The sequence below is a fragment of the Miniopterus natalensis genome, chromosome 2, assembly GCF_054644295.1.
Source record: "Miniopterus natalensis isolate mMinNat1 chromosome 2, mMinNat1.hap1, whole genome shotgun sequence".
Taxonomy (NCBI): Eukaryota; Metazoa; Chordata; class Mammalia; order Chiroptera; family Miniopteridae; genus Miniopterus; species Miniopterus natalensis.
Genome location: NC_142082.1, coordinates 131,470,890 through 131,485,963, shown reverse-complemented (window position 1 = coordinate 131,485,963; position 15,074 = coordinate 131,470,890). Strand labels below are relative to the sequence as shown.

At 43.0% G+C, this 15,074-nt stretch overlaps 1 protein-coding gene across 1 annotated transcript in view; it reads right to left on the bottom strand.

Moving 5' to 3' along the window:
* The window catches only part of WIF1 (Wnt inhibitory factor 1), a 68,149-nt gene extending 60,901 nt beyond the window's left edge, over nt 1-7,248 (bottom strand). The window contains exons 1-2 of the mRNA XM_016199700.2: nt 7,086-7,248; nt 6,467-6,606 (exon numbers count right to left, since the gene is read on the bottom strand). Coding sequence (XP_016055186.1) covers nt 6,467-6,606; nt 7,086-7,233 — 288 coding nt within the window. The 5' untranslated portion in view covers nt 7,234-7,248. The remainder of the gene's footprint in view (nt 1-6,466; nt 6,607-7,085) is intronic.
* Nucleotides 7,249-15,074: the final 7,826 nt, after the last annotated feature.

Below are 15,074 nucleotides of genomic sequence, written 5' to 3'. Positions count from 1 at the left end.
AGGCGTTTGCCTCCTTGCTGGTGTGATGAAGGCCCACCTGCCTTCAGGAATTACTGAGACAAGGCCGAGCAGCGAGCTCCTGGCTCCCTCCCTCCTCCAGGCAGGGAAAAGAGTGGCCTTCTTTGTGCTCTCAGCCAGTCCTCTACTGTCCAACCTCACTTCACCCAGTGTGATGAGTATTTGTTTCCCAGACTCTGCGCTCCCTGAGGGGAAGGGCCATGTTTACCCCTCTCTGTACGATCTGTGACTGACTCAGTGTCTGTGTTTGTTGACTGAGTGCTTGCTACAGACAGAAGCTGCTGCATGGGGAAAAAACTCCCCAGCCACTAAGGGAATGCGACCAAATGACTCCCATGTTGGCCAGTGGGGCAAGTTGGTTTAATTACGGCAGCCAAAGAAGCCCTGACCTGACAGAGCTCTGGCTACAGGATGAAGCATTTTCTCTGAACCCTTGATCGATTCCCAGTCTCTTCCCTTCACAACACCCCTCCTAGTCATCAGGGGCATTCAGGTTAAATGAATTTACTCCAAAACGAAATGCTTTATTGAATATCATACCTTTCGCTTCACCGTGACCACTTAAAAGATTTTTATTTGTGCAGGCATTTTAAAGTCGGGAATAAACACGGAGGATAGCGGTGAAGGATCTGTTTATGTGCCTTTACACCACTGTGTAAGGAAGACACCGCGGAGTTTACATTTATGCCATGTAAGTCGCTATAGAACCAGATGTTGCTTACAAGGTACCTTGTAACTCATCTCCTCTAAGCAATAAAGCCCCCCCTTTTTTTTTCTGGCAAAAGTTTGAGAAACTTACTGCTGTTTTCTATCAGCAGATACAACAGATGGCTGGCACATGCCTGCTTTGCTAAATGAAATGGGCTCTCTGCAGAATTACTCTTTGATCCCTAGTGGCATGTCCACAACACCACAATGCAAAACACCACCGCCGAGCAGAATCTAAACATTAAAGGTTTAAAGCTGCGCTTTTGATATGAGTACCTTCTTTAAAAAAAAAAAAAATCATGCCCACAGTATGTAAACATATTCACATTCCCACTTTGAAACCATGGAACAGAGGTCAAAAAACAAGGCATTTCCTCCATTTGGTGATATAAAACCACCGGGAAGGTATGAGGCAGACCCCAGGAGTGCGGAGGTATGCAGCCACTTGGGCTGTAACTACCAAAACAATCATAACTCCATTAGGAAAAAATGTGGACAGTATACATTAAGGGATTTAAATAATGCTACTAATAATAAGTGTTACCATAGCTTCAGAGTTGAAAGGAAGTGTTTAAGGGTATTTGGCAGCTCCTTTGAAGAGGGAGAAGAGGTACTTGAATTTAAATTCACTATTGTTTTTCTTTGATTTTTGTCATGGGGAGAAAGGAAGGGGGAAAAGTATTTTAATACAGGTCTCCTTAACCCAACCAGTCTAATGGGAAATTTGAGACTGCAAACTGCAGCCAGTTTAATGGGACCAGTGTTACATCATATCAAACCCTACATTGCAAAAACAAGCTATCTGGAGCTGTACAGGCATTTTAATGACAGAATTGGATTATCTAGTTGATGTTACAGAAACAATGGAGGGATTCTTTTTTTTTTTTTGTAAATCAGCAAAAAATGTGAGTCACCTGTCAGGAAAATAGCCTGTTTCTGACTTCTTCTTTCCCCAATGGAATTTTCCTCATTTTAAAGCTGAATGTGGGTGCTACTGACAGGAATTATTCACAAAGACACCGCTATCCAGGCAAAGTTCTCAAGCTTTCTTTAGACTTGGTTTCTTCTTATTGTTATTATTTTTGGCAGTATTCAATAATTCAAGAAGTTTTGTTTTTAATTGACAGGGAGCTAGCTAGGGTTATGAACACATTTATAATTAACCTTACATGTTGGAAAATATCTCACTGATACACTATCTTCAGCATATCTGATATTTCCCATTTTCGATGGTTATACATAAAACAAAGTAGCACATTTCTGCAGATCAATCCAATAAAATCAATTCTACAATATACACATGACCACCCACCTCCCAGGAGAACAGACAAAATTCTGCTCTTCCTCTCCTGTACCCACAGCAATACTTTTAATTTTTGTTTTAAACATTTTGAAATTGAGTAAAATGAAGCTATATCACTGACTTCTGGTGGTTATAAGAACTGTGGCTCCTATAAGACCCCAGAGCTTATTCTAAGATCTGGATCTGTTGGCACAAGTGATTAGAACTTGGTAGTAATCCAGGTGGTAGGTTTGAAGTTAATATTGGCCCATTACCTTCACCCAGAGAATTTCTATTCCATAGACACCAATTTCACCCCAGCCCGTTTGGTCACAAGGAGGTTGGAAAACTAGTATAGATGGCTCAGCATAAATCCATTACCACTGCTAAAAAAGCCAACATAAAAAGAGATGTCCTGTTAACTAGGTTCTAGATTCATAGTAACTTAGCATTGTAATGTAGGTCATAGAATATATTAGAGTTATTAAGATCAAGTCTATATGATCTTTACAAATGTTATAAGATTTTATTAAACACACATTTATTGTATAATCTATATAGATGAAAAATTTTGGCCTTATACAAAATTGGTTCATATGGAAATCTGTAACGGTGTCCTAATATGAGAATTCAGATTTGTCCAACAAAACTTCTCATTAAAATTTTATTTGAAAGCCATTAGGTTTAGGAAGGGTTATTTTCCAAATAAAATGTTTAATTAGTGAGTAGTTTAGAAAACTGAAATGGTTGCTCATGGCCTCTACCTGTCTCAAATTCAGGGGAATATTAGAATAAGGAATGCTTCATTGAAAAATATCAACTATTAAAAGTTATATACAGTAATAAAGAGTATTTTTCCTTAATTACTAAAAATCCTTTAAGACTAAGCCTCTTTAGTAGAAATTCTTCTCATCTAAAAGCCTTGAGAAGAAGCATGACAGAAAATGAGTATTTTATTATTTATTTATTTAACCCTCACCCGAGGATATTTTTTCCATTGCTTTTCAGAGAGAGTGGAAGGGAGAGAGAGAGAGATCGGCTGGTTGCCTCCTGCATGAGCCCTGACCAGGGCCAGGGATCAGGCCTGCAACTGAGGTAAGTGCTCTTGGCTAGAATCAAACCCAGGACCCTTCAGTCTGCAGGCCAATGCTCTAACCACTGAGCAAAAACAGCTAGGGCAAAAATGAGCATTTTAAATGGATAATAAAGTAGAGACAGGGTTTTCCATGGAAAATGAGGATTTCAGGAAGGGGAAGAGGTCAAGTAATTTGATTTCAGGCAGGAAAGCCTTCCAAAGCAGATTATTTGGGATCTCAAAAGATACTGGTGATGATCTGATATGCATTAGGGAATTCTTTGGGATCGATAGTTATGATCAGCCATGAAAATCATTTGTTTTACCATTTTGTTGAGTGACATGTAGTGATAATAGATAATAAACATATATAAACTATAGTACAGACATCATACAATTTTAAACGTACACCTTTTGACACACATGTAACATAAAATAATTTTTAAAATTATAAATCAATGCACATTCATTGTGGAAAAAACAAAATGTAATATACAAGGATGTAAACAATGTTTACACCTTGGAGGATCAGACATTTATCAAATGTTTTTTCCTACGTCTGCCTACATATTTTGTAATGCAAACAAAATATGCTGTTACGGACTACTGACAATTTGTCATGAACATCTTTCCATGGCATTGAGTAGGTGTCTAGAATATTCTCATGAATGCTTCATTGTATTCTCCTGACACTATCACTGGACCTCTGGGTTCCATCCATTTTTTTACTTTTATAAAAAGCATGGTGAGGAAAAGTCTTGCACTTAAATTTTTACTCAGATCTATGATTATTATTTCCTTAGGATAAACCTCTGGAAGTAAAATTTCCCGGCCTAGGGACCTAGATCAAAACTTCTGCCATCAGATTTGAATTGTCCTGCGAAAGAGCCAACATGCATCAGCCACATAAGAGTATGTATAATTCTCTACATACTAAAAACACCTTTTAAAAACCACCTTGACCAACCTGATGTAGAGAAATGAATATTACTGTAATTTTTATTTGTTTTTATTTGAAGTAGAACATGAAAGTTATTTTAAATGGTCCCAAGAACACCTTGGGTTATTGGAATGATCATTTATGGAAAGTAGATAACACCTATTATTGCCTCTATGAGGTCTTCAAGCCTAAAGTTATTTTAACTTTCTTCACATGTTACCAAAACACTTAAATGTTAAGTTTAAATTTTCATTAATCAGCTATGTGTTTTGCTTGTGTTGAAATCCCTAAATGTTTGATATTATTGGGATGAAATAACTAGGTCATGGAAAACTTTTCATTTTCCATGTAGATGTTTTGATGTGGTTTGGCTTTAGCCAGAGATGCCTTTCAAGATATTTAATTGGTATGGAAGTCATTATTTTTCCCACCTTCATAATTTCCATGCATTTCAAAAATTATGGTGCTGGAATCATATAACTTTATTGAGTAAAATGGGTCAAATTTAAATAATATTTTTAAGCATCTTGCTGTTTGGCATTGTAAAGATCCTATCCCCTCACTACCCTCCTCCCTAAGAACAACAGACACCACATTTCACAGGTGCCTGTGGTAACCTCTCCAGAGCAGACTGAGCACAGAGCCAGATAAGTTAACCGAGGTGCTAACCCTATCCTGCATGATGAGATAATCCACATGGGTAATCACACCCAAACAGGAGGAAAAAGATGCTTGGAGCTTCATCTCCATGCCAGTTCTACCATCTTCTCTAATCCCCTACAAGAAATATTCCTGAGGCTGTTTGATATGCAATCTATTTTGTACTCAACAACATGCCAATGTTTGCAAACACATACTATGCTATACAGCAACAAGGGAGATAACATGAAATTTAAGCCATTGCTTCAAATTCCATTATTTGGAAGATAAACTCAGATGAAAAATAAATAAGTAAATAATTAATACATAAAAGCTATTGACATTTTCTGCTTCTCCTACAGTTACCAAACCCTTTCATCTAGGGAGAGATGCAAGTCAAGCTACTTTTTAATGGTTCTTATGAACCCATAAAAGTATAGGTAAAGAAAAAGTTCTTTTTAAAAACATGGAATTAACATTGATCCCATTTGACACTGGTCAAACCCAAGTAAACATATTCAGGTGAAACAAAAAGATAATTAAAAGGCCATTTATTAATTTATTACTGGTTTAACAATATTTCAAAATTAATTGTCCATAAAGCATCTATAAAGAGGGAATTGTAGGAAGAAAATCAATAATCTCCCTATGAGCAGTAAGAGCCTCAGTGAACTTATCTGCAAAGTGGGGGTATCAGAATAGAAGGCCTTCTTGCTATGAATTCAATGGATATGAAACATCTTTGTCAGGTGTTTTTGTTTTTGTTGTTGTTGTTGTTTTGGTTGCATCAATGGAAGTGTCAAAGGGTTTATATTTGATCTACTTTAGAAAAGAAAGATGAGAGAACAGATCTGAGAGACAAGAGACAGCTAAAATGGTCATGCCCAAACTATAACAGGTAATTAAAGGGAATCAATGTGGTTTCTCAATTCAAAATAGTTACTTTTTATAAAGATTTTTTTCTGGATCACACTTCATGAAATATATCCATTTAAGTTATTTGAGAATTTAAAAACCCTGAAAATGTGATTTTAATTAAAATTACAATGCTTTTCACAGTAGACACATTTTACCAACCAATGAGCAAAAGAATTTATTACTTACCATTTGTCATTTAGAGGTCATGTATGTTATACTGAAACTGTACAAAAGGTAACATATAAAAGATGCTAATGTGCTAGGAAATAAAAGGAATACTTCTTTATAAAAATATATTGCAGTTTTCTTTTTCCATATAAAAATTATTTAAATGGTAACTTGAAAAAGTCAATAGCCTGCAATATTTTACAAATGTTCTTATATGACACTTTTTGCGTCTGTGAACTTCTACCAGAAATCTATAGCATTGACATCATTCCAGTAAATAACATTCAACATACCAATTTTTTCAAATGTACAATGTCAAAAATACTTATAGGCTTTAAAATGGATTGTAAAGTATACACGTCATATGCTATGGGGGAAAAGGAGCCTTTTAAATATTATGTTAAATTATAATGTCAATAATCACAGAATGAAGTGACGTTGATATTTGAGGTCTTTCTGTCCCAGCAGCCTGAAGACACTGAATCTTACCAAAAATAGTGAGTTTTTTGGCACAATGCTTACCCTTTTCTTTTGGGAATCCTTAATTTATATGACATGTTTAAATAAATGGGAGTTAATTCTTTATTTGCTTTGGAGATCAGATGAGAAACCGTTCTTACCAGACTACACACTATATACAGTATTATTTTTACCTGACATTAGTCAGTAGAAATATTAGAGGGTATTTTCTCTACCCTTTCTGGTTATCAGAACTTACCTGGCCTGCAGCTTGCCAGGTAAAATTCATGGAATGGATATTGACAGGAATCGCTGGCATTCTCTGTTGTGCTTTTCTGAAATCATGTGTGAAAGGGGCCATTTTCCCCTCTGAAACAATCAGGATATCTTCTTCAAATCCTGGTTTAAAAAATAAATAAATAAACAACACTATCAAACTAGGTGGACTTCAAAGAATCCAAATCAGCACTGCATGCAAGAGCACCACCAAAGAATGAGTAGGGGCCATTGCTCTTCACAAAGCACCTGCCTCGGTGCCCATTCATGCTCCCCTGCCTGTGGTAAGAAGGATGCCAACAGGCACATGCTTTCCGGGAGGAGTAGACGCGGAGTTAACCGGTGCTACCAAATGCTGGGTCCACCGAAAAGCGGAGGGTTGTAGGAACTCGCAACAGCCTCAGAACACCAGAACGGCTCAGGCTTCCCGAGAGAGAAGTTTACATGCTTTCAGATGGAAAATAGCTCATTCGAGGGGGGGCAGCAATCTTCCTCGGAAATTAAGTTTGGAAAACATACTAAATGCATGCACGTCTCCTTTCATGGAAGAGCTGGAAAGAGTGCAGACCGGGCCGAGGGAGGCGCGGGGCTTGGGGCCTTACCTATGAGCACCCTCGCCTGGTGGGCGTCGATCCACAGGTACAGGCTCTCCTCCCGCGGCGGCCCGACCTCGGCGCGCAGCACCAGCAGGCACGGGAGGATGCTGCAGAGCCCGAGCGCGGCGGCGGGGAGGGCGCTCCTGCGGGCCATGCTGCTCCGCTCCGGACCCCTCGCTGGCGGCTCCGGTGCTGACCTCCTCCCGCCGCACCGACCCCAACCTGCGGCGGTCCCGCCGCGCTCAGCCCGAGCTGTTCCCGCTTAGACGGCTGGGCGCGGAGCCCCCGCTCGCTGCGAGCGCGCCCGGGAGAGCTGGAGGAGGCGGGAGGGAAAGAGCCGGCGCGCGGGCCAGAGGAGGGGGCGCAGGAGCGACAGGGGACAGCAGAGACGCGAGGCTGGCGGGGCAGCCGATGCCGGCAAGCACGCGCGGCGAGACCCACAGCCAGAGGGTTAAATACGGCGAGAGAGGAAGAGCGGGAAGGGCGGGCGCCAGCGGGGTGCGTGCGAGGAGTGGCGAGAGCCAGCCAGTAGCCACTGGGGGGCGCTGCGGGGCGCGCGGGGCGGGGCGGGGTGGGCGGGGCGCGCGGGGGCGGGGCGGCGCGGTGCCCGCCAGGCTGCGTGGACGCGGCGGAGGGCCGAGCGCTAGCGGGCGCAAAGGGGGCGCGTGGTGGGGGCGGTTGTGGAAAAGGGTGTCCCGAGGGACCCCTGGGGACGACACTCGCCCGTGACTCCAGCGGGCGAGGCTTGGGTGGAGGGAAGTGAGGGGAGCTGAGGTCCCGGGACTTGATTGAGCGCCGAAGATGATGATGATGGTGATGATGATGACGAAGACTCCCGTTTCTACCCCGGTGCTAAATAAAGGCGCCTGTTCTCCCACTCTCCCTTTCCGCCTGTCATTTCTCTCTCTGCAAACCCTATCCTCTCCGATGCGCGCTACGCTGACATTTTGCGCGTTCCCGTGCGTTTAAACCCGAGACTCCAGCGTCCAGTGAGCCCTGGTTGCAGGCACTGGGCTCGACTCCGGGCAGGGCTCTCATTCAGGCGCCATGGAGGTGCGCTACCTCTCTGCTAACCCAGCAGCGCCAGGAAGAAGTCCCTGGGCTCTGGACAACGGGATTCCCCGACCCCTCAGGAGCAGGGCTCCCGAAAGTTGTGAATATCTTTCTATTTGCTGGTGTTTCACAAAAACTTGGAGGCGCGCGCTGGTACTGAAATCCCAGGCGCTTGAGCCCAAGACCCAGGGTCTGGCCTTGCCTGCGGGAAGAGTACTTGGCTGGCGGCCTGACACACCCACCCGACCCCAGCAGGAAGGACTTAACTTTCCCCCTACCGAGTCCCCTGGATGAGCAAAGAAAACAGAAGCAAAAGGTTTGGGCTATTTTTTTTTGTTTTACAGAAATATAACAGACTCAGGAAAGGGTTGTTTACTTCTCTTTGTTCTTTAGCACCCAGATGCTGCAGCAAATGCCCCAGGGACTGAGTGTCTGGCCTGGGCTGGTGTTTCACTCAGTGCTTTGTAGAGCAGTGGACACTTCAAGAAGGAAAAACAAACAGAAACAGAGGAGAAGCTGGATATGTGCATGCATTGAGTTACATAAATGTTAGGTCACGAGAAGTTATTAAATGATAGGTCATGAGAAGTGACTAAAAAGAGCAGAATTTGCGGTTCCAATTGTGAAATAGTTTCAGCTGTACAGTTGTTGATCTTTGAAGAGATTTAGATAAGCCTATGACTTTTTGAACTTTCAGTGTCTTCATTTTAAAAGTACTTTTATTTGAAGCGCTTACTTAAGCCTCACAGCTCTTTTAAGTACGTACTATAACTATTTCCATTTTATTGATGGGGAAACAAGGCTCAAAAAGGTCCAGTAAGTTGAGTGTGGTTACCTAGCTGGTAAGTGGCAGAGTCAGGGTTCAAATCCCAGGCTCCCTGATTTCAAAGCCCATGCTCTTAGCTGCTATACCTCATACTGGTAAGTAAGTCATAATTAAGTCTGTTTGAATCCAAAGCTTCACAGCTGTTCTCTCTTTAAAATAAAAACAGTTAACTTCTTTCCAAAATTTCATTAGTTTTTATTTCAGAGAATATTCATTTATATAAATATTCGTATATATTGGGCAATCTTTGAAGCACTTCAGCATTGTAATGCCAATTACCTCCCAGTTAAAGATAATTTCACAACACAATAGACATTTTCTTTGACTCCAGAAAGTGTGGTTTTAATTGAAATTTTTTTTCCCCTAGTATTGCTCAAACCCTATGGCTCTTGGTGCAAGGACGCCCTCTACAGGTTGTTCTAATCAAACACTAGTAATTGAAAAATATCCTTCATGAAATGTCCTTTTGGGTAGAGAAAAAGAAGTACTAAATTTCCTCCTAGTTCAAATTCCTCTAAGTGAGGTCCTTCTGCATCCATTGAATCTGGTGTTGATGATATGGTAATATGTATTGCTATTAGGAATTATTTTTCCTTCCAGAATGGTTGGCCTCTGTTCACTTCTCCCCAACAGTGGATAATTAGAAAACTTATATTTTATTATAGAGAAAAATGCTACTTAAAAAATCTTTGAACTCTTTTGGTCTTTAAAGGGAAGGAAGAAACATATGTTATGTTATACACCAGTCAGATATTTTCAAGATTAACAGGGTGTATCTTTGGGGGGAAAGGTCCATCTAAGAGATAAATCAGGCTTGACTCTCCTTACTGTTAAGGAACTGTGAAACTGGCCTTTGCTTTCATTTAGAATGCAGTCATTCTAGAATGTTTTTTTATTTCTCCACTCAAATAAAAATACAACTATTTATTTGCACATGATAAAAAGTTGGAAATAATGTGCTAGGAAATAATGTATCACCAATCAACTTTGTTTAGTTCGGAAATTCTGTCATTTATTTTCCAGTCCATTATCCTTCCTTTCCTTGTGTAATTTATTCTCATCAATTACATTTGCAGGTGGGTTCATTTATTTGCTCATAACTCACTCACTCCAAAAAGATTTATTAAACACCTATTTTGTGCAAGACTTTGTCCTAGAAAGTACATGAAAGACAAAGGCAGTAAGAAACATCATGAAACTACATGAAAAACAAAACAGGATCCCAACCCTTGAAGAGCATTGGAGTTATTAAAATGAGGAAGACAAGCACCCAAGTAACAGTAATACAAGGCAGAATATTGTGATTGTTGGCAAGACAGAAGGACTGGAAATTCAAAGAAATCTCATATCTGGGATTCTAAAAGTCTTTCAGTTCATTCATTCAAAAAACATTGACTAAGTGTCTGATGTGTGCACTGTACAGGCACAGAGCAAAGGCGAGTAAAAAGACAGCCCCTGCTCGCAGATTCTCAGTCTCACAGGCAAGAGTGTTAAGAAAGAATAGGAATGCATACCATGATGGGGCCATACACAGGGTATTTAGGGACTCGGAGGAAAGTCTCTTAATGCAGACTGAGTTCTGAGAGGACTTCCTCAGGGATCTGCAAGTAACGATCTGCAGTATGATGAGCCTGGGGGGGTGGGGGGGGGAGGCTGGATGAAGCCAAAAAGGTAAGTAGGAGTTGGTTGTGGAAGATGGTGCTGAGAAGAATCCCAAATAATTTATGGAGAGACATTGTCCTCAAAGAGGTGGAGCATAACTCCCCACTCCTTAAATGTGGGCTGTGCAGAGACACTTCCTTTTACAAGGGGAGAAAATAGTAACTGTACAATGGAGAGACCTGACAAACATTACATCATGTAGGTGATCAAGGTCACCATCAGCGGTGATAAGTTATGTTGACAGTATGTACCCTTGATATGATGTGATGAGAATGGTACTTTAGTTCTGTGGCATTCTCCTGAAAACCCATAACCTCTGTCTAATGAGAAAAATATCAGAAGAGCCAAATTGAGGGACATTCTACAAAGTATCTGACCAGTAATCCTCAAAACTGTCAAGGTTATTAAAAACAAGGGCAGTCACTCTGGCCGGTGTGACTCAGTGGTTAGAGTGGGTTCAATTCCAGGTCAAGGGCGTACCTGGGTTACAGGTTTGAATCCCAGCCCTGGTCAGGTGCATGCAGGAGACAACTAATCAATTTTTTTTTCTCTCTCTCCCCCTCCCCCTCCCTCCCATCCACTCTTTCTAAAAAAAATCAATGGAAAAATATCCTTGGGTGCGGATTAACAAACAAACATAAACCAAGGGAAGTCTGAGAAACTGTCACAGCCAAGAGGAGCCTGAGGACACTTGACAACTAAAGGTAACAGGCTATCCTGGATGGGATCTTGGAACAGAAAAGGGACATTAGATAAAAACTAAGGAAATTTGAATAAATTATTAATAATAATGTATTACTATTGGCCCATTAATTGTGACAAATATACCATACTAATGTAAAATGTTAATAATAGGAAAAACAGCCCATTCGGTGCGGCTCGGTAGTTGAGCATCAACCCATGAACCAAGAGGTCACGGGTTCGATTCCCGGTTAGGACACATGCCTGGGGTTTGGGCTCTGTCCCCAGTAGGGGGCATGCAGGAGGCAGTAGGTTGATGATATTTCTCTCTCATCGATGTTTTTATCTCTCTATCCTCCCTTTCTCTCTCTCTAAAAAAATCAATAAAATATTTTTAAAAATAATAATAATAGGGAAGACAGAGTACGGGGTACATGGGAACATCTATCCTTGCCATTTTTCTGTAAATCTAAAGCTATTCTAAAAAATAAAGGTTATTTAAAAAAATAAAAAGTAAATACCTAGATTACATTCAAAACACTTAGCTGCTAACATTTGAAAATCAGAAGATTTCTCATAAAAATTTGGATTTCTAGCTTCTCAAGGCTTTTTCTGCCTTCTCCTGGCTTTTTCAAGGAAAATTTAAAGCAATATCCCCTCTTTTTTAAAAAAAAATTATCTTTATTATTGAAAGTATTACAGGTGTCCCATTTTTTTCCCCCCAATTGACCCCCTCCACCCTGCTCTCACCCCCTCCCCAGGCCTTCACCCGTCATTGTCTGTGTCCATGGGTTACGCATATATGCATATAAATTCTTTGGTTAATCTCTTCCCACCTTCCACCCCCTTCCCTCTTCCCTCTGAAATATGATCGTTTGTTACACCTGTCAATGTCTCTGGATCTATTTAGTTCATCAGATTCTTTTGTTCATTAGCTTCTTGTTAAAGAAGACACTTCAACTTTTCCTGTAGTGCTGGTCTGGTGGTGATGAACTCCTTTAGCTTTTCCTTGTCTGAGAAGCTCTTTATCTGACCTTCAATTCTAAATGATAGCTTTGCTGGGTAGAGCAATCTTGGTTGTAGTTTCATGTTTTTCATCACTTTGAATATTTCTTGCCACTCCCTTCTGGCCTGCAAAGTTTCTGTTGAGAAATCAGCTGACAGTCATATGGGTGCTCCCTTGTAGGTAATTAATTGCTTTTCTCTTGCTGCTTTTAAGATTCTCTCTTTGTCTTTAACCTTAGGCATTTTAATTATGAGGTGTCTTGCTGTGAGCCTCTTTGGGTTCCTCTTGTTTGGGACCCTCTGTGCTTCCTGGACTTGTAAGTCTATTTCTTTCCCTAGGTAGGGGAAGTTTTCTGTAATTATTTTTTCAAATAGGCTTTCAATTTTTGCTCTATTTATTCTCCTTCTGGCACTCCAATAATATGAACGTTGGACCTCTTGAAGTTGTCCCAGAGGCTCCTTATGCTATCTTCATATTTCTGGATTCTTTTTTCTTTTTGCTCTTCTGGTTGGGTGGTTTTTGTTTCCTCATGTTCCAAATTGCTGATTTGATTCTCAGCATCCTCCACTCTACTGTTGATTCCCTGTAAATTATTCTTCATTTCAGTTTGCGTAGCCTTCATTTCAAATTGGTACTTTATTATGTCATTAATTTTCTCAATTATTTTCATCATACCCTTACTAATATCCTTGAGCATCCTTATAACCATTATTCTGAACTCTGTATCTGTTAGCTTGCTTGGATCTATTTCATTTAGTTCCTCTTCTAGAGATTTCTTCTGTTCTTTCCTTTGTGACATGTTTCTTTGCCTCCACATTTTGGCTCCTTCCAGGTGTTTGTTTCTATGTATTAGGTAGAGCTGCTGTGTCTCCTGGAATTTGTAGAGTGGCTTTGTGTAGTAGGTGTCCTGTAGGGTCCAGTGGCTCAGCCTCCCCAGTCACCTGAGCTGGGCCTTCTAGGTGCTCCCCTGTGTGGGCTGTGTGCACTGTCCTGTTGTAGTTGAGCCTTGGTTGCTATTGGTATCACTGGGAGGAACTGACCCCCAGGCCAATCAGCTGTGAGGACCAGCTGCAACTACAGCCAGAGAGCTGCTGTGCTGGAGACACCCCTATGGAGCAGGATTTACTTCAGTGGAGCTTTGGTGTTCACCAAGTGCGCCCCTTGAATGTGTCACTCATGGCTGTGGTAGGGTTGTGATCCAGCATGGTTGAGTCTGACCACCAGGTGCACTGTCTCTGAGGCCTCCTGGGAGGTGCAAAGTCAGCCTCTGCCAGTGCCTTGCCCAGGGCCACCCAGCATGAGCTACACAGCAAACCATAGTTGGCTGCTACTTGTGCTGGGCTTGGAGGTGCCCAGGAGAGGCCAAGCTATGAGCCAATGCAGCTGCCGCTAGTGCCAGGCCTGGGGCCACTTATCAAGCTGTATGGGGCCCGCTGCTGCTTGTTTGAGAGATTTTAGGAAAGTCCTAAGCATGGGGCTTGAGAGGCCACTGCACAGAAAAGCCACTGGAAATGGCCTGGATGAGCTGCAGGTGGGGAGGGGCGGGGCCTCCGGGAATCACGGGGCGGGGCCAAAGGTGGGAGTCAGGTGCTGGCGATTCAAACATGGCGCCTGCCTGCGGGCTGTGCGGGGAGGACTCGCCAAAGGAGCCATGGCCTCCGCCGGCCCTTCTGCCTGGGAGGAAGCCGCCCCTCCACCTCTCGCCTGGATTTCAGGCAGGTTAGTTCCTCCCCGAGGGTCCCGGGTCCTTTCAGGCTGCTGCCCGGCGCCGGGCTCAGAGGGAGCATCCGAGTGAGTCCGTGCCGGGCCCTTTACGAGGAGCTGCTGGGGCTCCCGCAGCCTCCGCGACCCTCAGCCACAGTCCCCGCTGGTTTCACAGCCTGGAGTTGTGGGGACGTCTCTTCCCGGACTGGAGCCCTGGGCTGGGCCCTGCTGTGGGGCTGGGACCCCTCTCTCCTCCGGGAAACCTCCACCACTGAGATTCCCTCCCGGGTTTCAACCACGGCACCGGGTGTGGGCCCGCGGCCGCGTCTCCAGGATCCAGCCCCAAGCCGCCCTCATCTCCGCCCCTCCTACCGCTCTCGTTGCTTCTTCAGCTCCCTGTTTGTAGGGCTTCTGTTCAGCCAGATTTCAGGAGGCTCTGAGGGATGGTGGTTCTGTATTTTAGTTGTCATTTTGATGTGGTTGCGGGAGGCGGCGGGTGCAGCTGTTACCTCCGCTGCCATCTTCTTTCTCCTCCCAATATCCCCTCTTACAAGGGGATGTGTGTGAGTGATGGTGTGAGTAGACACTGCCATTCAAACAGGGCAGTGCTTTCTACTTATAGTTACAATACTCCTCCACGGAGCCTTCTTCACTCATCTGCTTGGGTTGCCGGGCTGCAGTAAGCAGGCTTCTGAGTTGTGGCCTGAAAGAGAGGCAGTGGGACAGGCAGGGGCAAAGTACCTGAGGGGGCAGGACTGCGGTAGTGTGGGAACAAGGCAAAGCCTGCTGTAGAGGGGGGTCTTGTCAATGCCATTTCTGCAGGCCACTCTGCACCGTGGCCTCAGCCAAAGCTGCCTTGGTCACTACAGGTGTTGAGATTGAGACTGGGGCACATCTGCCGCACCCTGAGCTGTGTTTTGAGACGGAGGGCAGCTGGCCCCTCTGTAGCACGCTGGCATGGGCAGGGGGCCACAAGGTAGTAAGTGAAAAGAGCACGTAGCCAAGCATCATTTTTAACACAGTCCTGTTTTTAAAAAAAACACACACAATGTGTGTGTGTGTG